Consider the following 24,415-nt stretch of genomic DNA (forward strand, 5'->3'; position numbering starts at 1 on the left):
AATACTTTTGTCTTATTGCTGTTGTCGAAAGAGAATGGAAACATAAAAAAGAATATTGAACGATTAAAGTGGTCCTAAATCAACGTTTGGTTTTCATACATTGTCAAAGAGCTTCACTCTATAGTTGTAGTTGAACTTTGAATATTAAATGAATGGCTGATGAGTCTTTATTGCCTTTATAATCATTAGCTATTAGTCTCTCTATCTGTGTAAAATATATCACACAAAATCATTTTATTTTGAAATTTGAAATAAATCCATATAAAAATATTTGCAATAATGGCAGAACCCTTTGTAATGCGCACTCTGAATCCTTTGATTACCTACGACATGGTTCATTCTCTGCCTTACGAAAAGCTTTCAGGAACCACTACGCAAGATGACTTGGAAGAGGAAGCCGAGCAGGAAGATGACGAAGAAGTTGACGGAGATAAAAAAGCCGAATTTGAGGCATTTAATCAGCAAGGGACATTAGCTACAGAAGGGAAAGAAGCTGCTTTGACTGCTGAAAAAGAGATTCCAACCTACTCGTGGAATAAACCTTGTCTCATGATTGTTTTCCAAGACGGTGACTTTAATTCTGCTCTACACTATTTGCTAGACTCCCTGCACAATCCGTTCGAAGGAAATGCTGTGGCTTCTGTGCTGGTTCAAGAATCTCTGATCAAACAATTCGTAGACCTTTTGCGCAGTCAATTAAGGCAACTCGATCCTCAGGTGGCCACACATCCGAACTATTTGAGGTCAGTGCAAAAACTTCGTGCACTGAAGGCTCAGATTGTTGTGAATGATGAGGTTAAGGCTAGCCCCGTCCTGGCCTTTGATATACCACAATCTTTTTTGGGAAACGGTCCAACTGGCGTTATTACAATACAACCATTCCGCACCCCCATAGAGAGCACGTACATTTACATGGAGCCATCGGTACCCTTTGCTTCTGTAAGCATTTGGAACGAAAGAGTGGCAGATTCTTACGATGTGATAGCCAGATTAAAAATAGATACAGTTATGATCAATTGCTGCAATGTGGATTTGCAGCCTATTAAAGAGTCATTTGGTAACAAACGAAGTGATGTCCACCTATCCAAGGGTTATCATTATGAGACTTTGGTATTGAATGGCAAACGCAAAATTATTGTTTTTCCCATGGGTTCTATATTCGGTAATTAATGAATTAAATAAAATAAAGGAACTTTCTGTCGCATTCTCCAATATTCTTCCAGTTTATGGCGTTCCCTCAATACAATTATTTCAGACCGCGTAATGGAATTTCGCGAAAAACTCACCACTAATAACAATTGCCACATTTCACAACGGTTGCGATATGTGGCACAGCCATGGGGGGTAAAAAAAGAAACAAAACAAGAAATGAAATGACGGAAATGAAATTTATGACCGTCATAATTTCTTGTCCCTGCCTCATCCGCCGCATGTCCTCTCCACCGCTAACCTGTCTATCAACTTTATGCATTCGCACGATGCTTTCCACCGCAGAAGGAGCGCAAAACAAGGACGAATACCCATTCGTAGGAGGGGGGTCGGAAAAAGCGAGGAGTTGGAGTGGACAAACACATCGATAAATATTTTAAGCTGCAGCAAATGTGAGACGATGAAAAACCGAAAACCGCGCTAAACGAACGAAGCGACCGCCCAACAAACGTTCAGAACGGCATGGAACACAAAACACGGGGAATGTTCAACAATTCAATTTACCACAAAACTCGTTATTATGGCCAGCCGGACACAACTGACCGCCCCGTGACCCGTGCTCGGTCGGTCTCGTGCACCTGCCTGCACACATAACCAATAATTGTAGCCAACGGGCGTTGAAGCTGTCGCCATCATAGTCGCCATCGCCATCGCCATAGCCATTGCCAAGTGCAATGTGCAAAATGTATTTAAAACCTGTCGCTGACGCTCGTCTTGTTTTGTCCTAGACCCCTCCTCCGCCCACCGCCCCATTATGTATATCTATCCATTCCCTTCTCCACCTCTTTCTCCGTCTATCCGAGCAGCATTAAAATTTATGCAAATGTCCGTGGAAACCAGGTGCCTGCAATGTTAGATTGGGTTGCGTGTGCGTGATTCTGTGCGAGAAATTATAAATGACATGGCACACTGCGGTTGGGAATGAGTCAACTATTGTTTTATTTTCCAAAATATTTGGTCGTTGGGTTTGAAAAACGCGAGCTCTCGATTTAATTTAAAATTGTCAAATGAATATCGTTATTTTCACATTTGGTAATCCCAGAATCACTCAAAACCAGATAATATTAACCCAATGGCTGTTAGGTAGAAATGTTCAATATGAAAAGCAAACAATCGGATATAAATTTATCTGTTCAAAATGGGAATAGCAATAAAACGAAACTGTGTGGAATTACAATTTATGGAAAGTTTTGCCATTGCAACAAACTCATTAGGCATAAAAACGGAAAACGATTAAAAAAAGTGAATCGAAATCCATTCGGCAAGGGATCATTTAAAAATAAAAATCCCCACTGTTTGATGAAACAATTGCAATTGATATAAAAGGATTTCGTTCGTGTATTATATGAAACAGAACTTTGCAGAATCTAAAATAATTATGTAACAAATCGGAATGGGGCATGAGCGCTCAGTTATTATTATTAGAAACTAATTAAAACGACTCATCTGGCTCTTCTTTTTTGAGAACTTAATGATGCAATTATCAAATGATTTGGAATGAAATAACTTGCAATGAGATCATTTCAAATAAAGCTATTGCTAATGGAATGGGTCTGGGTAAAATCATATGATTACCACTTTGCTTGATAGGTTTTTAAGACCATTATAAAATTAACTGTACGAGTCTTTAGTACCAATGTCCATGTTTGTCTCGTTCTGGCTCATATCGGCCAACTGGTTTCCAGCAATTGAAGCAGGGGATAGGGTTAACTCCCTACCCTAGCATGGACAAGGCAATCAAAAAGCATTGCAACACACAAATGTGCAATCTAGTTTTTGAAATTGAAGTGGCAACACAATGTCATGGATGAAGCCGTCACTCCGCCGCTCCATGCAGTCGTCTCTGTTCTTTATAATTCCATCTGCAGCTAGACGAGAAAGGCCATTAAAAGCGACTTAAATGTTGTGAAATGTGTTTTGTGTTTCACGCTGTCTGCACTGCACTGTCTGATGCAATAGAGAGGTCGAGGGAGAGTGAGAGAGATGGAGGGGGAGTGCCTGATGTGGGCGAGTCGAAGGTAATACTGAAGGTGAGATGCTGTGACGCGTTTATGGCACATTTTAATTTGCCAACAAACATTTATTAAATTTTAAAATCTAATTTGAATTTTCACGCCACACAATGCGACAGACAGACTGGCAGGCAGGCAGGCAGGCGGGCAGACAGACAGATATTCAGACAGACGACAACAGAGAACAGCGCCCCTATGAGGGGGAGTTACGGAAAACTATGCAAAGTGTGGCGCATGAAGAAACCTTGGAAGAAGAAGATGGCAAAGCATGACGCGACGAGGGCGGCTTGGCGTGGCGAAACGAAGCGTGGGGAGCGTGCAACACCATCATGTAGATGACAATGACGACGATGTGTGCAAAAGGCACTAGCATGGAACTGAAAGCAACAGCATGGAATTGATTATTGGAGTGAGCTAACAGCAGTTGCCTCCTGGGCTTAGGTAAAGGCATCTCTCTCTCTCTCTCTGTCCATGTCTTTCCTATATGTACATATATATGCCACAAAAGTTATGGCACATTGGTATGTAGTTAATATTCAAGGCCCTTCTCTTCCGTTCATTCCCTTGCGTTGCATATTGCATTTTGCATTTAGCAATCAGAAATGGTGCAGTCGATCTAGGCGATTCAGGACCCTGGCAGAGGCAAAGTGAAAATTGCAAACTGCAAGTTGCATGCATAAATAGGCAAAGGCAGCAGCAACAGCAACAAGAACAACAATGTTTCAGGCATTTTTGGTCTGTATCGCATTGTGAATTTTAAATGCCATTGCTGTGGATAGTCGTCTCTGGGATAACACATTTCTGTATGCCACAAAACCAAAACAAAACCAAAAAAAAAAAACCCAAAAAAGGCAAAAGGTTCAACCAAACCCTATGGTATGCAATCTAACTGCTATTTGTTAAGCTTTCAGTTTTTGTAGCATACTTTTTTGTTATGACCACTGCGAATCGAATACGCTATTTCATGTGGGCACGAGCCATCTGTACATACATATACATACATACATGCATATTTTATTTTTGAATACACAAAAGTACTCAACTGGTTAGAATATGAAAATCTACTTGCCAGCTTTTTTAACTTGAATTAAGAGCTTTTTGACATACTAATCTTATTATAATAGAGAGCAAACAGCCTCACTAGTGTCTAGTATGACAAATGATCGACATTTCTTTCTGATACAAAATGAATGTTACGAATGGTAACAATATATGATTTTGTTCAACCTATGTCTTGGCAACTTTATAAATCTCTACGGGTGATGATATTTGATATCAAAGAAAAATCATTTTAAAAGACAAAAATTGCGTAGAGTATAGAAACTTTAACTACCCGTAAAAAGAACCATTGAAAAAAGTGCACAAAAATATGTTTCTAATATTTCCGTTTGCTTGGATTGACATTTTCTGACGTTGGCATAGTTGTTATTTTTCAAGGGGTTGGAAAACTGCAAAAAAACTAAATGCCATGCTGAACATGAACAAAAACATCAACTCAAAACTCCAACTTATGTATGTATGTGCCATGACAGAAGCATAAATGGGCGAATGGAACAGAGAGAAAACTGTCAACTTGGCATGTTGCACACACACATATCACCATTTCATTATCTTTGTACAAATGTCAATTAAAAGTAAAGCATAAAAATAATAAACACCACTAAATTTTTTATGTATAGTCCGAAGAGTGGTGGGTGGGAAGGAGCTCGTAAAATTTGTTGGCCCTATAAAAAGTAACGCACCAGCCAACATGAAAAGTTAGTCATGCGAGATTTCGTTGTCGCCGGACACCGCAAACTCGCTGGAAACACCATTAAAGTGCAAAACTTCAATTAATTTTCACATATGGGCATGAAACAAAAAAAAAAAAGGAGAAAATACCCAGGAAGGGGCAACATTGGGGTGAACAGCAGCTGCTACCGCTGCTGCTGGGTTCTGAACTCTGTTCAGTGAATTCAATTAACCGCAATTTCCATATTGCTGCCAAGACGGGAGGGCCAGGGCGGCGGGGTCGAATGGCGGGAAATTTTGCTTATCTCTGGTACATCAAATGCAATTGTTGTGGTTGGCAAACAACAATTTACAAAATACAGAATTTTACAGAGTTTTTCTTTTGGCAGTTTTTCTCCAATTTTTTTGTTGTTGTTATTTTCTACATGTCGTGTAATAAAACTGAAATATGAAAATAATTAAAACAGTTTTCTGAACAAGCTCATCGCATATTTTATTATGCATGGCCTTCCCTCTGCCCCGCTCACTTGATACTTTTATGAATTTTTCCCCTTTTTTTCGCTCCCATGATGATGTCGAATGTGTTGCTCTTTGTAATTTGTCACTTCTAATTGCTGTTGTTTTTAACCAACTGTGTGCACTTGATTTCTGTTGACTTTTCCATTGTAATTATGCGGTCAGATTCGGTTGCCGTCTCTTGATTTGAAATTTGCAGCTGTCTCTGCCGCACTTTTCCAGCTGCTGCTGCTGCTGATGACCCAATTCGGTCAGTTCGTAATTAGCTCGGGCCAATGGAGAGTTGATGGTTATCAATATAATAAATAGACAGACACAATGTGGTTATACAAGGGAAATATCCATATTCATTTTATGTACAGAGTAAAAGCTTGCATTTCGGCATTCTTTCCAATTTTGAGCAGATGTTTGTCTAATGGAATTTATTACAATTGAAATTGAACGTTCGTTTTTATTTCGATTTCAGTTTCAATAAAGCAAGAACAGATGTTGGTTTCCATCTTTTGCAGAATACTAAACATGAATCTTTCTTCATTGGCAGAGTATAATTTAACAAATTTAACTTACTGATTAGAATACCTCTCTCTGAATTCACCTCACTCTTTAGCAGGTGCAAATGGTTAATGGACCGGCAATCACTTTCCTTTGAGAAACTAACCCATCTAAAGTTTATTAGTCCCTTTTAGCGTGTTAAGCTCGAAAATGGTTTATTTTCTAAAACGCTTGACAAGTGGAACATGACCAACTGCACAAATCCACTCGCTATCACTAACCACATCCCCTTAACCCATCACCCTCATCTCCCACTCAGCATCTCAATGGCATTTCCCATTCTAGTCAGCTCCTATCATCTATCTCTCTATACAAATGTCCCGCATCTGTTGTCGTGGCAACGGAAAACCACAATCCAAGCGGTTAACTTCTAAGGGGGGAAATGAGGGCCAAGAGACAGCGTTTGAAGCGAGTGAGGAGCAGGCAGTCTATGTCCGCGAGTTGAATGACCAACGTTAACTTAATAGAAGTTGACACATGTCGCCACGCATGCAAAATGAATTCATCCAACCGCAACGGCAGCATTGACCGATGACAGGGACCGAGTCTGGTCGGTAGGGTCGGTCCGGGACCATTGTAAGAATCAAACACATTTTGATTTCAATGACTGGGCGGACTGGGTCGGCGGGGTGGGCTGTACGGCCTGCCAATTAACTATGGTTCGGGATTGAATTCGGTTTTTTTTATAATAAACCAAAGTAAAAACAAAAATTTATTTCCGGCCATGAATGTCGCTTGTCAATTTTTTGTCATTTTGCTTTTCGGTTTTGGGGGGAACTTTCTTGGGCAGCGTTGCATGAAATTTGTTGGTACACAATTGCCAACTCGTGCTCCTCCTTGGTCTGGCAAGTTCAACATGATGGTTGCTATGACTTCTTTTTTAATATCAAATGCCGGAAATTATTGTATGTCGTCATTATCATTGACATTTGGCGTAAATCCTGTATTTTTGTTATATGCAATCGTCCGATGTTTACTCTCCTCGCTTCTTATTTCACGCATCGTTGATTATTATTGATAACTCAAACCAGTACCGAGAAAATAAACAAGGTAAAAACAACACAAAAACAAACCCCGGCAAATAATTCCATTGTAATGCTAGCACACTTCTACTTTAACTACTTTATTTCGCGGAGCGCTTATCTTTAATAAGTACCTTTTGAGTTGTAGTGCTCTCAAGTTCATCTCCATAAGCAGTAAGTAAAAGAACATTTCAAGTATTTCAAAAGCACCTGATGCGGCAACAACCAATGGGCATTTGGTCTAAGACAAGAGCAACATTTGGCAAGTAAATTTCGCCAACTAAAGGAATTTTCATGCATGTACGTCCGTTAATTGTGTGGGGTTCTTTTGTCATAAAAATAGATGGACGATTCTTCCTGAACAGCTTAGGCATTAATTCGTCCTTTAAACTTGGAGCGAGAAACGCTTGGAAGGGAATTCATTAAATGGCGAACCAAGTCACTAAAATGCACTTTTGATTAGGGAATTTAACTTATAAACCAAGCTAGTTCATGTTTCTATTGCTTTGATATGCTCATTTGTTTTGAAGGCTTTCTCGAAAGAAATGGAAAACTACTTTTAAAGTGTTAATAAATTCAGTGGCAGATTTTAGCAAAACTTTGCAGAATTGACAATTATTTTTAAATTAAACTAAATGGGAGCTTCATTGGGCTAATAAGTATAACAAATTTCACTTCCGTTAAGTACGGCAGCTGTGTCAATGACATTTATGCGCCAATGAGTTCATAGTTTATGTGTAGGACGATAAGGAGCAGACGGGGACCAGATGTTATAAGGCCAACACATTATATGATTTTTTTTCTCTCCTTCTCCCTCTCTCTCTCTGTGTGCTGCTTTTCAATAAATTTGCATAACGTTAAACAAGTGCAATAAAATCGTCATAAATATGGTAGAGCCGCATTGCATTTATGGCAGTTGCAGCCAAGTGCATAAAGTTGCCCCGACCACGGCCAATGCACTCCAGTTGCGAATAATGAAAAAAAAAAATGAAGGAAGAAAAGAGTGGGTGGGCGCTGTGGCACAAGGATAAAGGCAACAGTAGCAACAGTGACGCCACCAAACAATGTGCCACTTAAGTTTGCTTTGCTGTTTTGCTCTGTGCAAAAATTATATTACAACATTGTATATAAATTGTGATTTCCATGCAGCCCCATAAGGGGAGCCTCATGTGCAGGGCATTCAAGTGCAGACTGCAGTCGCTTAATTGAGTCAGTCCTTCTCGTAAGAGGGAGAGACGTGGAGCTGCTGCCACAGTGTGTCAAGAATGAACACAATACCGCAAGAGCGAGTCCTTCGCTCCGAATGTGGAGCAGCAGCACACTGCAACGATGTGTTGTGTGCGTGCAGGTTTCTTGGTTCGTTGGTTTTAACACGCACTTAACGCACCTCCACTAATCCTTCCCACCCGGACCGCCAACAAAGTAATCTAAGTAGGGTCCAAAGCAGCTGCTGGTCGGACTGCTCAGTTCTACTACCAAAGTTAATATGCTGCTAAATGGCATTAAAAATAAAAGGGGGTGCCGTCAGCGGGGCGGAATGCGTTCTACATTTCTGATAAGTTCAGTAGCGTAAACACCTCGACATAGTTGCGTGTGGCCCTTACTGACTTGGTGTGTGTGTGTGTGCGTGTGTTTGCCTTCTAGGATTGGCTAATAAAGTTGGACAGTTTAAGAAAATCCATAAGGGTGCGTTTTTTAGAGGGGCAGCTAGTAAAACCAAGCCATAAATAGCTAAATGTGAGAGAGAGGGTTATAAAGCGAATGAAAAAAAGAAGAACGAAAAGTGAGCTAAATCGAAGTTGATGTTTCTTTTAAATGGAAACAAAGTATATCAAGCTTTTAGTAAAATAATTTATCAATGAATGGAAATGGCAAATTATGAGGACATCCCTTTTTTGGTTCCATCATCATATATTTACAATTATTGTGCATGGTTAACAATTTTCGATTGGTCCCAATTATGGGGGGAAGGGGACTTAACGGATATTCGTGGCAAAATTAAACAATTTTGATTTCCATTTTGAATGCTTCTACTTGAATGGTACGCTGAACAACAACGTCGTTTAATTAGCATAATTTGTGTGATCTGGACATGTTATTTTCACCTGTCCAAATGAACAAATCACACAACATCAATATCAACATCAACATCAGCATCAACTCTAACATAAACAACAACACCAACAGCACCAGCAACAACAATCTAATTAAAAGTTTCAAACTGAATTTGCATAACAAAACTAAATGAAAACTATCAATTTAATAAAGCCACAATGCTTTGTTGAGAGCCTTTTATTTTCTTTTTTTTTTTTGTGTTGTGTTTGAAGTGCATCAATCAACAATTTCCACTAGCTAAACTGGCAAGTGGGTGGGTCTAGTGGTGCGACTGAGTGGTGTAGGTGGGTAAACAGGTGATCAGGAGGTGGTTGGGTGATTTGTTTGATGGATTTGCCCGATGTGTAAGTGGATTTTGCGTAAGCTCATTAAAATGATTACACACACACACTCCCATTTGCCACGCCCACACAACTATGACAATCTGTAACTTAACTAAATACGCCCCTGAGAATTGTTTTGTTTATTTAAAATTGCATGCAATTTTTACCAGCAACCATATTCCTCTCCCCTCCGTAACTCTCACCCACATCATTTATTCTGATTGCTGCTCTCGTTTCCAGACATGGTAACAGTTGTTTAGCTATGCATTAGATTCTACATTTCTTGTTTTTGTTGTTGCAACAACTATATACACAGACACAAATATGGGTGTGGCGCCACACTCGCCTCCATCTCATTGTTGGCCTATTGTCATGGCTCTGGGAACCTGGTCGGAATTGTTGTCATCATCATAGTTGTACAATAACAACGAGACGTTGTTGCACCCGTTATTGTTGCAACTTTCATTGTCAGTGTCATTGTTGCGCCGTATTATTACGTACGTATGTGTGTGTGTGTGTGTGTGTGTGTAAGTCTATGCTTTGCTGCCTCTTGAAGTTTTGCTACCAAGTTGCATAAAAAAGTGACCATTGAACTGGCAAGAGAATATTTCTGGTTTCTCTTTGCTCTTGCTGTTGTGCGTGGTTGAGTTGCCAAATGAAGTTGCCTGCCACAATAAAAAGCGTTGCAACGTTGTAAGTTTTCAATTTCATAATGCTACCGCAATATTGAAGATGAGATATCATCTATGAATTTTGATTAGGACAAGGAACATTTTGTGCCCAAGAGTTGTTTACTCCTAACAGAGATAACCTCAGGTATCTCAACTTTGTGAATTTTCTTCTTGTGCAAATTTCTGCTTAGCAAAATGTTCTCTGGCCTACCTACAGGGATATAACCCTTGAAGGAAAAACTGCAGAAAGAAACGCAGACTTGCTGTTATTATGTTGTTACTTGGCCCTTATTGTAAAAAAGAATTTTATACATAAATCGTTCGATTCTAGTTCAATATTAAAAGCAATTAGCATAAACTACATCTTAGCTTGCCTTAAGACTAAGGCCAATGATTAGTTGGAGAGTGCTTTCTTATAAATCAAAAACAAATTGAAACCAAAATGCGATAAGCAAAGGAACGATGTATTTCAAACAGGACAAACAATGTCTAATGAAGAAACGCAGGAAAGAGACACCGTCTTAGCCACATTGTTTGGTTCCTCATCACCTTAACCATAAACGGTCATAGGTTAAGGTTTCAACATTTTTGTACATACAATAATATTTTAGCAATTTCGTAGAACCTACTTGTGACATAATTCGAATTATGGAATTGAAATATATTTGAAGCCAAGTGTATGATTAGGGTCGCAGATCTTTAGATATATTTCAGAAGCTCATCTCGTTTTCTCATTAACTTAATTTTCATAAAATTTAAAACGTTTTTTATTAGTTAGATGGAACTAAAAAGTTTTAATTCTACCAGTTTTTTAATGCTGCTGAATCGGGATAATGGTTAGATAGCATTTTTAAGCTAAAGTTAAAAGAATTTGTGGTTTTTTCGTCAGCCCTATTTAAATGTGCGTTGCTACCAAATAAAATTGTGATTTTTTCTTTGATACTATTAAATAAATTACTTTAAGCTGTGCAAGTTTGAATATAAACTAGCTGCCTTGGTTACAATTGAGCACCGAGAAGGTAAGTTATTAGCCAGGCCACTCGCGACAATCATAAGTCAAGTGTCAAAACGGCTACGGAATGTTATCAAACAATTTCAAGGTTGACTTGGGCCCACAAAATAAAATGGAAAAAAAGAGGCCAAAATGAACAGGAAAAGAACCTCTCAACTTTTGACGATGCACGACAAATAAATCACAACAAGAGGAAAAGTGGAAAAAAAAGTGATGGAAATTGGGAAGGATGAGAAAGAGGGGAAGGAAATTTCATTTCATGGCTCGTGTTTCTAACAATATGGGGAAAGTATTTTTCATTTCTGCATCAGCCAACTTCTGTTGGCAGAAAACATTTCGAGACTTACCTTCGCGCACATTCTCGTAGGCATCCTCGACATGTGACTCCTTGTAGATAATGGAGTGAAAATCAAGTTCATCCTTCTCCTCGGGCTTATCCACATTGCTTGCAGCTGTTGCTGTAGAATCAGACTCGGGCTCAAGCTCAGACAGCTCTGGCACTAAGGAGGCGTGCAGAGACATTGTTGTTGTTGTTGTCGGTGTTGTGGCTTCAGCAATTTTGTTTATGAAGTTTTCTGTCTTATTATCAACGGCAGTTTTGTTGTTGTTGTTAATGTTTCGTAGGGCCAAAGGCCGTGTTTGTGTTTTTCTTGTGGTGCTCCTTGGAGTTGTAGACTCCGATGTAGTTGCTGTTGTTGTTGTCGTCGAGGACGACACATTGGTGGTGCGATTTGCGGGAAAATAATGTTTGGCATGTTCAACATAATAGGCATCACGTTCCGTTATAATTTTACCCTCGAATATCCCATTGTGTATGGAACCAAATACATAACTATTACGATCCCCTATCACTTCGCCCTCATAGATGTGATCCGTGGAGACATCAATGGGGCCGTTGCTATCATAAAACTAAAATCACAAAAAAGATTAGAAAATTTAATCCAAATTGGACAAAATATATAATATACTCACATCTAACTTATCGCTAAATGTATTTAAATCACGTTTTAATCTAAGATGGAAGTCTCTTCCATGTGATGCAAACTTTAAATGTACATAATGATCTTTGGTCACGGATCGTCGCGCTCTATGGTGACTAGTTCGAATGTGCTCTGGATCATAGTTGAGTTTCTCGTAGTGCGATATGTATTCGTTGAGTCGCTCACGACCTGCAAGAAAGGACATAAAGAGAAATTGATAAGTAAAAGTGCTTTGAAGAGTGAAAATATTAATTTACATTCAATTTCGAGGTCTATTAAAATTCTATTGAAAGCTCGTTTCGATTTAGATATTATATCTATTTAGATTGGATAGATATTACAATTAATAACATCACAAATTGTTACTAACTTCTGAGTGTCGTTTGGTTTATATGTATATTGGTTTATAAACCTCCTGACCAGCTGCTAGTTATTACTTTTGCTACTCATTGGATTTCACTCCTTACTGTTCATTGAAAATTGAATTAATTGTCGATCCAAAAGCTCTTTGCGTTCGACTACAATCGGAAACATCATCAACGTAGAAACATTCATCGATAAATCTTTGAAATTCATTAACCAACCAACACAAAAACCAAAAAACAATTCGGCTAGCCGCAATTTCAATTTAATTGAAGGCCGGAAATTGGAAATACAACCAACCAACCGGGCAGTTGATGTTGATATTTTCGCCAGCCAAAAAGCACTCGATATACGATAAACGAATGAACCAGCAAGGACTTGGGGGGCTAGTCAAAGGAACAGCCACACCTCCTCCTCCAGCCCACTTACTCTATTTACCCTATCTCATTCTTTCTCGCTCCACTGCAACTTCATTGCTGATTCGCTTAATACTTTTAACGTTTGATTGCATTTAATGCCTTCAGATGAATTGGGTGCCAGAGAAGAGGGGCAGATGTAGTCAATGTCCTTCGTTTTGCCCTCTGTGTTGTTGTGTGGGTGTGTGTGGGTGTTAGTCCAATGCATTTCCTTGTAATGCATTTACTGTCGTTGCAGTAGCAGTTGCAACAGATGGCAACTACACACTAGGCGGCAAGTAAAAGCAAGCCTCCTCTCCTTTCTTCCTTCCTCCCCTCTTTTCTTTCACTCTTTGGTTGTGGCTGAGTGTATGTGTGGGTGTGTGAATGCTGCTGGGTCACAAACATATTTATTTTGGCAGATGGACTGGAAAAATGGAAAACGTAACGAGAATGACGAGAGAAATGGCAGAGCCAGGCCACAACCAGTAACAGAAGGCGAACCTGGCAACATCTAGAGCCAAAGGAAATGCCAAATGCAGTCGGTGGGTCGACATTTTCAGCCTGCAGAGAACTTTTGCACACAACATTTTTAATGCATTTACAACACACGCACAAGCACACACACACACATACACACTCACACTCACACTCACACTCACACATACATACATACGCATAACTGCATTACTTATGAGAAATTCGGTATGGTCTTTCTGGGTCTGAGCTTCGTTCTGGTAGATTGCCTAATGGAGTGTTACATACGTAATCCAGGAAACGGCTTCCAAGAAGCACAGAAGGACTTGGCCATAATTTTATAAGTTTCGCATCTATACAAGCTTTTCTTTTTAATTATATTAATAGTCTTAAAGTTGCAGCTAAAACTTACTAAATTGAATCAACTGAAAATTAATTGCTTTCCATTTCTGGGAAATCTTCCTAACCGGAAAATACACAAAATCCAAAGCCGAAACGATGCCTTAACGAGATGCTACCACATAGAAAACCAACCACAGCAAATTATCGGCAAGGATTAGGCAAAGTAAATACAAATGAAGAATTGACACACACACACACACAGCGATGGAGATAGAGAGACAAAGACACAAAGTAGATAGAGAAAACTCATCAGAGCACAATAAAACTCAATAGCAACATCAACAACAATTTTACCATCAAACCAAAGTCAAAAAACTAAAGGAGAAGAAGGTTAATTGTGTTCAAAAAACCACAAAAATCGATACTATAATGAAAATACAAACAAACTTGCAATATAGGGACAGAGCGATACACAGAGAGCGAGTGAGTGAGAAAATATTTAGCATTTGTTGCATTTACTGCCATGGGCAGAAGAAAGTGTAGAAAATTTTAATTACCTAAAAAGCGCACAAAATGAAAAAAAAATATCAAAGAAGTTAAATTCGGCTATGCCGAAGTTTATATACCCTTGCAGTCCTTGACAATAATAATTTCACATGTTCAAAATTTGTTTTCTGCAACTCAATTCATTAATATACAAACAAAACAATTTTACTCTTCATACTATGTACAATTTGTTCTTCTTCTTCCCTCATTCCCTAAGCAAAGCAACGCACGCATACACATACAGTTTATGTAGCGTTGCGTCTGTGTGTGTATGCATGTGCTCTGTTGATTTGATGATGACGTAGTAGGCAGCAAGCAGAGCTGCCGGCAGCGATTGAACCGATTTATATAGACTGTAACTTGTGTTCTATTTATCCGATCAGGGTCAAATTTTGGGATCTGAGATTTTATATCAAATTCTATTATATTGGTGAATTTCATGGGGATACTCCAATTTTTGCAAAAATTTTTGTTCCAGAGCTATATGATATAGTAGTCCGATCCCAAAGATTTTCATACTTTATCTCACCCGGGTAAAAAAAAGCTCCCAAAAAAAATTTCATCCCGATAGCTCTTAAGATGGCTGAGTAAAACGCGTACTCACCGACGGACAGACGGACAGACGGACATGGCTATATCGACTTAGCTTCTCATGCTGATCAAGAATATATATACTTTATGGGGTCGGAAACGTCTCCTTCTGTGCGTTACAAACATCTGACCAATTTTATAATACCCTCTGCAAGGGTATAATAAATGGAGAAAATCCACGTAGGATGCGGGCTCTGAAATTAAGAAAATTACTCGGAAAAACGTAGAAATGTGTAAAACAAACTGTAAAAGGATTTCTGTTTCTTTTTTTTCTCGTTTACTTTTCCTTTTTGGAAAAAACGGGTAATTAAACTGAATGCTCAAGCAAACATTACGATTTTGTGTGAGCAAAACTCCCCCAGGATGGGGGCCAAGACCTGAGGAAAAAATGATGGAAACGAAAATGTTGACGATGATGATGAGATGATGACGGCGATGACGTTTCTAGTAGTTGACCCACAAAAGAAGTACAAAGCTGGGCCAACCATAATATAAGAGGGCGCCCTTCGTGTACAAACCTAAATATATATACTAATGTATATACTTTTTCAGTTGACTAATCAAACAAAGCCAAAGTCCTAAAGCAAATTACAATGAATGGAAGTTGAAGCAAAAATGAAGAAGCAAAGTGCAGCAGGTACGTTGAAAGACAATTAAACTTGTGCCATTAACAGAAGCTAAAGTAAATAACGAAATATAGAGTTAAGAGGTCTTTAAACTGTATAGACGTTTTAACACACTCTTTTGTTCTATTTGTTGATTATTTGGATCAATTAGTCCAGTTTAATCATTGCTGCTAAAGTGATTCAATATTTTTTTGTTATTCAATCATTACTTGTAACTTTCAGGTAGTGAGTTGTTCATTTCTCTTCAGATGATATTTGTAAAACAAAGTTTGTTTGCTTAAACGGAAACTTTGTGACCTACCCCAATCAGTTACACCTTGGCCTCCACCTTGCCTGTTGCTCACTTCGATTTTTTAGCGTTTTTTTTGTCCCGCCCATGGCCAGGCAATCTTCTTAGTCAGCTGCACATTTGGCACACTTAAATGAACAAGTGAGACTAAGCGGGGAAGAGATGACCAAGAAAAACCAGCTGAAAACGACTTTCGCTATTTGTTTTGACCACTCGCTCAATGAGAATAGACGAGGCATAGAGCAGAAAAATTGAATATGGCAAAATGTGCGGAGCTTAACTAAAAGAAAATGCCAAAGCCAGGGGAAAATGAAAAACAACGCTTGCTGTCGGCTATGGTCAGGCAATTGCCCGACTTTTTCCCAAGAAAACGACTTTTCTTTTTCATTTCTTCGCTTGTCTACCGCCCCATCCCCCGTCCACCACAAATCTAAGATGAGAATATAGAGACGGCTAACGATGAGATACACGTTTGGCAAGTTTTTCCAATCGACGCCAAGCAAAGAAAAAAATTGGAAAATAAGAAAACCCTCAAAGAGAGGAAGCAGAAAGAAAGAAAGAGATAGAGAGGAAAAAACGCCCAAAAGTCAATAAATGGTTCGAGTACAAAACTTGTTAGGAAAAGTAAAAATGGCAAACTGGTAGAACAAGTCTACCGCGTCCTCCAGCCTGCCCCTTCATAGACTACACACAAAAAATGAGTTAAAATTAGTCGTAGTCGAACAGTTTTGAGTGCCGGCTGCTCTAACTTGATTGAAAAATGTTTCATAGAACTAACGAGAGGGAGTAGTGAAAAGAAAACAAAAAAACATACCATTGCTTCCTTCATCTTTTTTTTCGGTTGTCTCACTTATATTCCATTAACCCAAATTTTCTCGTCCCCATCGATCCATGTCGTTTGTATCAAACAAACGAGTATTTAATGCGCTTCATTGGCGAGAGAAAGGCAACGCAAGGAGATGGGGACAAATGTGAGCTATGGACTGGACCAAACCGAACCGAACCGAGCTGAACTGTCCAGAACCCAATCCCACTCACCGTTATTCATTTTTAACTGCATGTGTCATATTCACTGGAATCTCCTACTGCCCCCCCTCTCTCTATTCATCCTCTCGATTCTGCACACAATGATGATTCAATTTACTTGCAGTTGGTGGACGCCAAAATGGCTTAAATGGCTCTCAACTTGAATATTTTAAGCTTCTGGTCAGGGTCTCGGTTCGGGTTTATATGCTCATTTTGATTGATAGGCTTAAGTGTCTCGTCTAGTCTCTATATGTGTATGGTTGTATGTGTTTGTGTGTGTGGGGGTACTGTTAAGCTGATTTCTCTTTGACGTTGCAGTTTCTCCCCCTAGAACGTTTTTAGATAAGGCTTCCTTTGCCTTTCCCTTCCTGGCATCCCTTTTGCTTGGCACTTTTATCATTTCGCCTGCATTGAGATTCGTTTTTCGGTTTTGCGCTTGAAGTTGATGGATGATGTTTAGGGAAGGCTGGAATGGATGCAGACGAGGGTGAGGATCAGCATGAGGATGGGAATGTCACGGTGTGTGGCCTGGTAACTGCATCTTTTCCACCGTTTAAACAGTTGCAAACTTGGACAATTTTGTGACATCTTTTTTGAAAAAAGATGCTAATTCTTTAATGCTAATCTATACCAATAATTTTGACTTGGTATTCAGAAAATCGATGACTGTGATTGAACTAAGTCTGCATTACAAAATAAACTGCTCCAGATTGATTTCTAATTGATTGATTGACCCTTAACCGATATACATATATTTGGCAGCTTAGGATGATTACCTAGGCAATAAAAGTTGGCTTAAGTCAGGACTAAGAAAAAGTCTTTCTGACTGAAATATTCTTCCTAAAGAACTTTATTAATAGACCTAAGAACAATAAATAATGGAACAATTTTTAAATGTTTTTCGTTTAACTTTTCTTCTAATTGTCTTTCAAGTATTACAATCCGAAAGTGTTTAACTTACTAAAAACCCAACAATTAGTTTCTATTCATTTTTAGTGTGAATATCTTTTGGTGTTATGGTAGACCTTCCCATGGCAAGGACATACCTAAATATTGGAATAAAGAGAGTTATATATATTTTTCATTTAGAAATTCATCACATTCTCACATCCATTTGCCGCCACTCTTCCTTGAGCTCTTTACAAACTTTGTGTGAATACATACATACATAGGCGTGAGTGTGCCTCTGTGTGTGTGTGTGTGTTTGCTGTGTGACTGTGTGGGTTTTTTCGAAAAGTACTCCAATTATTGGGCACGTGCGTAAGTCGTCCCTGGCAGCAGCCACATCAATTTACATTTAAATCGCCTCAAGTTGAGAAAGGAAATGTGGGAGAAAGATGAAGAGAGTGAATAAAGGGCAAAGAAGAGAGCAGAGTGAAATAAAACAGAACACAATCACTGAAGTACACCGAAGCTTCAATACTCTTACAAGATCGTATCTAAACTAGAGTTACAGCTTTAAAAAAAATTCTATTGACAAATTTCAGTGCGTAACAAGGATCCCGAGGGACCGCTTGGATCCTTTACTTGCTCTACTTAACCCTTAAACTCACGTAGCTAATATACCCACTCTTTGCAAGGGTATGCAAACGAGACGCAAAAATCATTTCATTCATTGGGCGTTGAAGTGAATTTCTTGTGATTGTATGGGCCTGGGTTATGGCTTTGCCAATATACCAACCGCACCTCCAACGATGCCAAATTAAGTTGAAATCGAACGAAAAAGGAAGAAAAAAAAAAAAACAAAATAATAAGCCAGCAATTCAAATTGAAAACGTAGTCCAGGCAAATAAGAAAATACTGAAATACTGTGTAAAAATAAGCCAAATGAATTTTAATGAAAGGGAATCAACTTTGTCTTGAAAAGTCTACCCTTAACAAAACAGAGAAATTGTATGTTTAAAATTAATGTTGATTATTCGATTTTACTGCAACATTTTCGGATGTGTCTTGACCAGAGTATTACTCCTCTTTGCGCTATTTGAAGGACTTTGACGCTGATAAAATGATTGCAGCGCTACGTGATTTATTGCACTTTTCTTGGATTTTATTTGACAACCTTTCGTGCGGTTTCTCCAAAAAGCTGACAACGTTGTGGTTTTTTCCACGCTTCCACCAAAAAAAGGAGAAGAAAAAAACTAAAGATGATGGTGAAAAAAGTTTTTCGGGGGTGTTGGAGGAAGGTGATGTCAGCAACGACCATGACGTGCGTCCCATTAGGTTAGAAAATTGCAACAAAATCAAGAGAAATCTAATGTAGAAACTTGAGAAGAAGTTTGCATTGGCTTCCCGTCTAAGAAAAAAAACCAAGCTAAAAAAATATAAGAAAAGTGAGCGTCTAATGTTCTGGAACGAACATTTAGAAGGCCGTTTAAAGGAAGTTCTGGACATTTGACGTAGACATTCTTCTTAAGATTGATGCAAAATATTGCTAGCATAAATATACAGACAAAGTGTTTAGAGTTTTCTGAATCAAAAATTAATTCTTCACAAACTTTTAGTCAGTGTCGATGCTTTCCCTGGGTATGAAATTAATTTAAAGTGAAAACATTCGCTAAACAACTTTTTGAAAATGTCGTTGCTATGGTGAACCTTTTCAAATTGAATAGAACGAAAAATTCTATAGATACACATTTTCAAATGTATAAAAATGAGTTTAAGTAGAAGCAAAATGTGGCAACAAAATTGCAAAGTGACATTGTTTGTTTACTACAGAGAAGTTCACAGTCACAAAAGAAGTAAACACAAACACACACAGTCAAAGACCTATTCAAAGATAGGTAAAATATGTATATAAACAACAAAGCATGGGTGGATCCACAAGTAGGTAGGTTCTTACCATTTTCTTCTTATATGCCAATTATTTTCTTATTCTGTTTTCTATTCACACTATTCAGAAATCTCCCTTTTGGTTTTACAGACCAGTTAGACTCAAAGTATACAGAAATCAGCATTATCTACCACACAATAATAAAGAGACTCTCATAAGAAAACCCTCCAATAAGGTCTGAGTTTGTTTATAGTAAATGAGACTTAAAAACTATCATAAATTTATCTGTATATACGATATACATTTTGAAACAATTAATAAGCTCTTTTTAGTTACCATTTTGATAGACTAGTTGTACCTAAAATATTAACAAAATCATCAATCTTGGGTTTTCTAGCACAACAACGCAAAGCTGTGTACATTTTTGAATCGACCCTCTTATAAACACATATGTATACATATGTGAAGCTGCATAATTTCAAAGAGAGAAAAAAACCATTGAAAAGCGAAATTGCAATGGGACTAAAGCTTCTTGTTTTTGTGTGCTCTGTTGTTGCTTCCTACTTTTACTGATTTTTACTTTTATTTTTGCATAATTTGCAGGTAGGTGGCGAAAAAAAAATCCAAGGTTCTGTTGGTCGAGCAAAGCGCATTAAGTCTTTAGCTTAAAGGCAACAAACAAACAACCTGGCAGCTGTAATAACAACAATTACAACAGCATATACGAGCCTACACACACACAAATGACCGTATACATATGTTGCAGCAAGGACTTATGTATTCACAATATGCAGCAGGCACGGAGAGAGAACAAAAGCAAAGACAAAGGCACATTAGCATCTGTTGCCCTCTTCTGCTCATGCTTAAAGTTAAATGGAGAGACAAGCCCCAAAGATTACCCTCCTTTGACTCCCTTCGCCGATCCCCGTCTACTAATGCATCAACAAATAGCCTTACATAGCGTAAAAGTATGTGTGTGTGTGCGTGTGTGTGGGTGTGTATGCTTGGAAAGCTTTCCATCTCTCCCCAATTTGTACACAGCTTAGACATAAAACCCTTACCATGGCAGGGCGAATGCCTAAAGCCAGCGACTCTCAAGCCCACAATGTGACAGCAGCATCTGGCTAGAGTCTGGATATCGACCGAAAACCTTCTTTGTCTCTATCTCTGTCACTCTATCTCTTTTTCGCTCGTAAAGTAGTTGGCAAAGTCGCGTGCATGAAAATTTTAATTAAAGATTTTAATCAATGCCTTTGCTTGGCTTTAAAAATCTTCCATAATCTAATTTCAGTGCACTGTAGACAAATACTCTTTTTTCTTCGCCACTATAGAGGAGATGTGATCAAAGTTAAATGTTTCTCCCTTTTTTAGTAATTCCACTTTGTATATAATCTTTCTCATTTTATTTGCACGCAATTCTAATAAATGTTCACGAATTTAAGCCGTCAATTTTATTGAAGTATTCATGGTTCATGCAAATTGGCAAGCATCTAAAAATATATGAAAAGTACTTATCCTAATCATCAGAAGGGAAAATTTCGTTGGCCCAGCTAAAGTAGCGACCTGGCAGTACCCTTCACTGAATTCTATCTCATTCTGAAATCAAAAAGGTGCCGTCATGTGGCCTTCCTTTTTCACTCTGTACTTACAGGGTAGAAAGAGTCTTTTCAATTGCCTACAGTCTAGTGCACAGTAAAGGCAGACACAGACACCTAATTCCAATTGCTTGTCCCTCTCAATTTGCCACTTAACAAAATTTTTCAATTTCCTTTCGTTGATTATTAACCTACATTTTGTGGATTGTTAAAAAGAAAAAATATATTGCGTATACGCCGCGTGGCAGTCTTATTACTTATGCGCTACGTCTGCCGGCTGTTTGCTTTTTATTTTTTTCCTCTTTTTTTTCATCCAACTTTTGAATGAAGAAGTTGTTTATTTTTTTCTTATCACAAAACATTTTGTTGCATAAATTGTTCAAGTTAAAGTTTAGCATAGACCAGAACCCATTAACCAAATGAGTTTTTGTGGCTAGAAGAGAATTAGGGTCGAGGGAGTCAAACGAAGCGGACGACCTTAACCTTTTGAGCTCATAAATACAATTTAAATACCGAATGACGTTTGAATATGTTTGTTTAACCCGATAAATACAGAAATATGTACATATATCTACAAGGTTGGCTTTAATTTTTTCTACTGCGTCTAAGCTTGCTTTAATTTTTATTTCTCTTGTTTATTGTTAAACCTATTAAAGGGGATTAGTAAACAATGAGCACTCCAATGTTGTCCGATGTGAAATATTTTTGGAAAATATTTACAATGATAACGATTTTTGTTTTTTTTTTTTTTGTGGTTTTTCATAACATACATGTATGTATGTTTTTACATTTATGTACATAGGTATAGCAATGTGCATAAGATATAAAATGACTTCTAAGCAATTTTAACTGCATTTGTCCAAAGACTTTTGATTTTGTTTAAATGTCTCATATATGGATATTCAAATTTACTTAAGGATTTTAATTACCCAGAAAAAGTAACTTTAGAGGTCCACAAAAACTGGGCATAAACACTTTGTTAACTTGAGGTAATGGTAACTGCAATTCTATTATTAATTGCAGTCGATTGGTAGTTAAAAAAAACTTGTTCAATCAATTTCCCTCAATTGGCTTCAAGCCATCAATTTGTTGCTGAGTCTAAGAATGCGCAATATGTCTGGTCCCTAGTTTGGAAACCTACTATCCACTTAGTCCGCAAAATAATTACCATATTAAATTCCAGCAGCTTTGCTGGAAACTTTGTCCATACACTTAAGCCGATGTCTGCAAAATAATCAAAAGATAAACTTGACCAGAATGGCCTGTCTGGGCAGCAGATGCAGAAGCAACTGGAGCTCGAGCTGTAGCTGCAGTGCATTTCGTACGATAGCGGCAAAAGCCAGTTCGCTTGGGCCATGGCCCTTGCATAAACTAGCCAATAATCCGGCGGGCACACACAAAGTGAGAAAAACCCATACGGCCAAAAACCAATTGGGTCAAGTCATGAAGGACAACAACTGCAGGCGTTGGTGGATGGCAGCTAGAAAACTTTGCTTGGCAACGACATCAATGTCGGGCGGCGAGTTCAAAGTAAGCAAAACTAAGGCGACAGCGACGGACAGACAGTGAGGCGGCCACGACAGACACTGAGAGAAAAAGCGCCTTAAAGCATGCAACAAGAACACGAAAAGTTTTACATGTAATGCATTACAAGTAATTTCACTTGCACAAGCCTCACAACCCAACTTTGTGTGTGTGTGTGTTTGTTTGTGTGTGGCAGCAGAAACTTTAAACCAAAGCAAGTCAACTACAAAACGAAAGAAATAAAGCAAAAATCCATCAGAGCAGATGGAAAAGATTGTGGAGGAACCCCCAAAAACCGGATGAATGCCAACTCGGAGGTAGATGGCAAGGCAAAAAGAATACAGAGGAAGGCGAAGCCAAAGGAAGGAGGAGGGTGAACGGTCCCCACTCTGTGAACTGAAAACGCGCAATGAACTAAATAAGCAGAGAAAATGTTGAGCATTTTGTTCTCGGCTCAAGTGTACAATAAGTGGAGGGGGGAACGGAGAGAGAGAGCGAACGAGAGTAAGGGTTGAGGGTAGGAGGCTTATTTTATGGCGGACGACATTTCTTAACTGGGTCAGCCGCTGAACTTTCCCACATTGCTGAAACAAGTGGGCACAATAAGCATAATAGCAACAATATCAAGGGGTGGCATCACAATGGGCTTTGCTTTGCTCGGTTAGTGATGGAACTTCTCACAATATATCTGTAGTCGACATAAGATCGCGCAGTGCTAATCGATTGCCGATTGTTTCCTCAAAAGATCACATATTTTTTTGGTATTTGGTTCATTGATTTTGTGCATAAATAAAATAATAATGATCAATGACTTTTACCGTTCAGAAAAATATTTATTTCAAGCCTTGATACTTAGTAATATTTCAATATAATGCAGCTTGGGATTGACTTGAAATCAAATAATTTAAAATTCTACCATCACCAACTGATTTTAGTATTACTTAAATTTTCCAAACTTTGTTTAGGCCAATTGCAATTGTAAAAGCTGTTTTTTGTTTGTCGGGTGGTGGGAGGCGGCGCCGCGCCGTTCGCCACTTTTCAGAATCACACACACAACAAATATATTGAATTTATGCTATGCTTTGTATGCATGTGACGTTTTTGGAGTCCCCGAAAATACCACCCAAAACACAAACCGACAACCAACAACCAACACCCAAGGCCCATACACACTGGGACCTCTCTGGCATCAACCGACATCGCGGTTGCAGTGGTTCGTTCTTTTTGCGTATCTGTAAACGGCAGTCGCTTCGCTTTGTCAGCGATTCCTTTTTTGGGTCCTCTACATGGAAAGGGAGATGGGGGAATATAAAAGAGAATGGTTGGTGGGAGAGGAAAAAGGGCAGACTGACAACGCATTATGCTTATTGACCGAGATTTTTCAATTTGTATGAATATGAAAAGCAGTTATTATCAACCAGACAATAAAGCGCTGGGGCAAAAAACAGGACAAACCAAAATCGAGAAGGAGAATAAAAAAAAGGGAGGGTCTAAATAAAGAACGACACAAATATTGCTAAAATTGTAGCAAACTCAAAATTTAAATGCCAAAAATGTTATTTATGTATACTTATGCAGTTTCATCTTTTAATCCTGGGAATTCTCAATGTGATTAGGTTTATCAACCGATCAAAACAAAAGTTTTCAAAGCTTCAATACACACAGTGGACAGGAAATTTGTCAACTATTGATAATATTAAAGCCACAACAGTTGTCCATAGATGATTC

The 24,415-nt window shown here is 38.5% G+C and overlaps 2 protein-coding genes across 2 annotated transcripts in view; one reads left to right on the plus strand and one right to left on the minus strand.

Moving 5' to 3' along the window:
- The window catches only part of kuz (zinc-dependent metalloprotease kuz), a gene marked incomplete at its 5' end in the record, with an annotated part of 31,622 nt that extends 18,730 nt beyond the window's left edge, over positions 1-12,892 (minus strand). The window contains 3 exons of the mRNA XM_068292189.1: positions 11,511-12,072; positions 12,136-12,332; positions 12,811-12,892. Of these exons, the coding sequence (XP_068148290.1) occupies positions 11,511-12,072; positions 12,136-12,332; positions 12,811-12,892 (841 nt within the window). The remainder of the gene's footprint in view (positions 1-11,510; positions 12,073-12,135; positions 12,333-12,810) is intronic.
- LOC137578603 (uncharacterized) lies at positions 220-1,286 on the plus strand. The gene is made up of 2 exons (XM_068292187.1): positions 220-1,162; positions 1,224-1,286. Exons 1-2 carry the CDS (start codon positions 280-282, stop codon positions 1,262-1,264), a joined length of 924 nt encoding a protein of 307 aa, XP_068148288.1. The 5' UTR covers positions 220-279; the 3' UTR covers positions 1,265-1,286.
- Positions 12,893-24,415: the final 11,523 nt, after the last annotated feature.

Source organism: Drosophila tropicalis, unplaced genomic scaffold (genome assembly GCF_018151085.1).
Source record: "Drosophila tropicalis isolate 14030-0801.00 unplaced genomic scaffold, ASM1815108v1 contig_603, whole genome shotgun sequence".
NCBI lineage: Eukaryota > Metazoa > Arthropoda > Insecta > Diptera > Drosophilidae > Drosophila > Drosophila tropicalis.

Excerpts from the sequence above, each read along its gene's own strand:
- LOC137578603 (XM_068292187.1), top strand. The coding sequence starts at position 280 with ATGGCAGAACCCTTTGTAATGCGCACTCTGAATCCTTTGATTACCTAC. Across the intron at positions 1,163-1,223 it reads TCCCATGGGTTCTATATTCG|TTTATGGCGTTCCCTCAATA; the intron begins GTAATTAATGAA and ends ATATTCTTCCAG.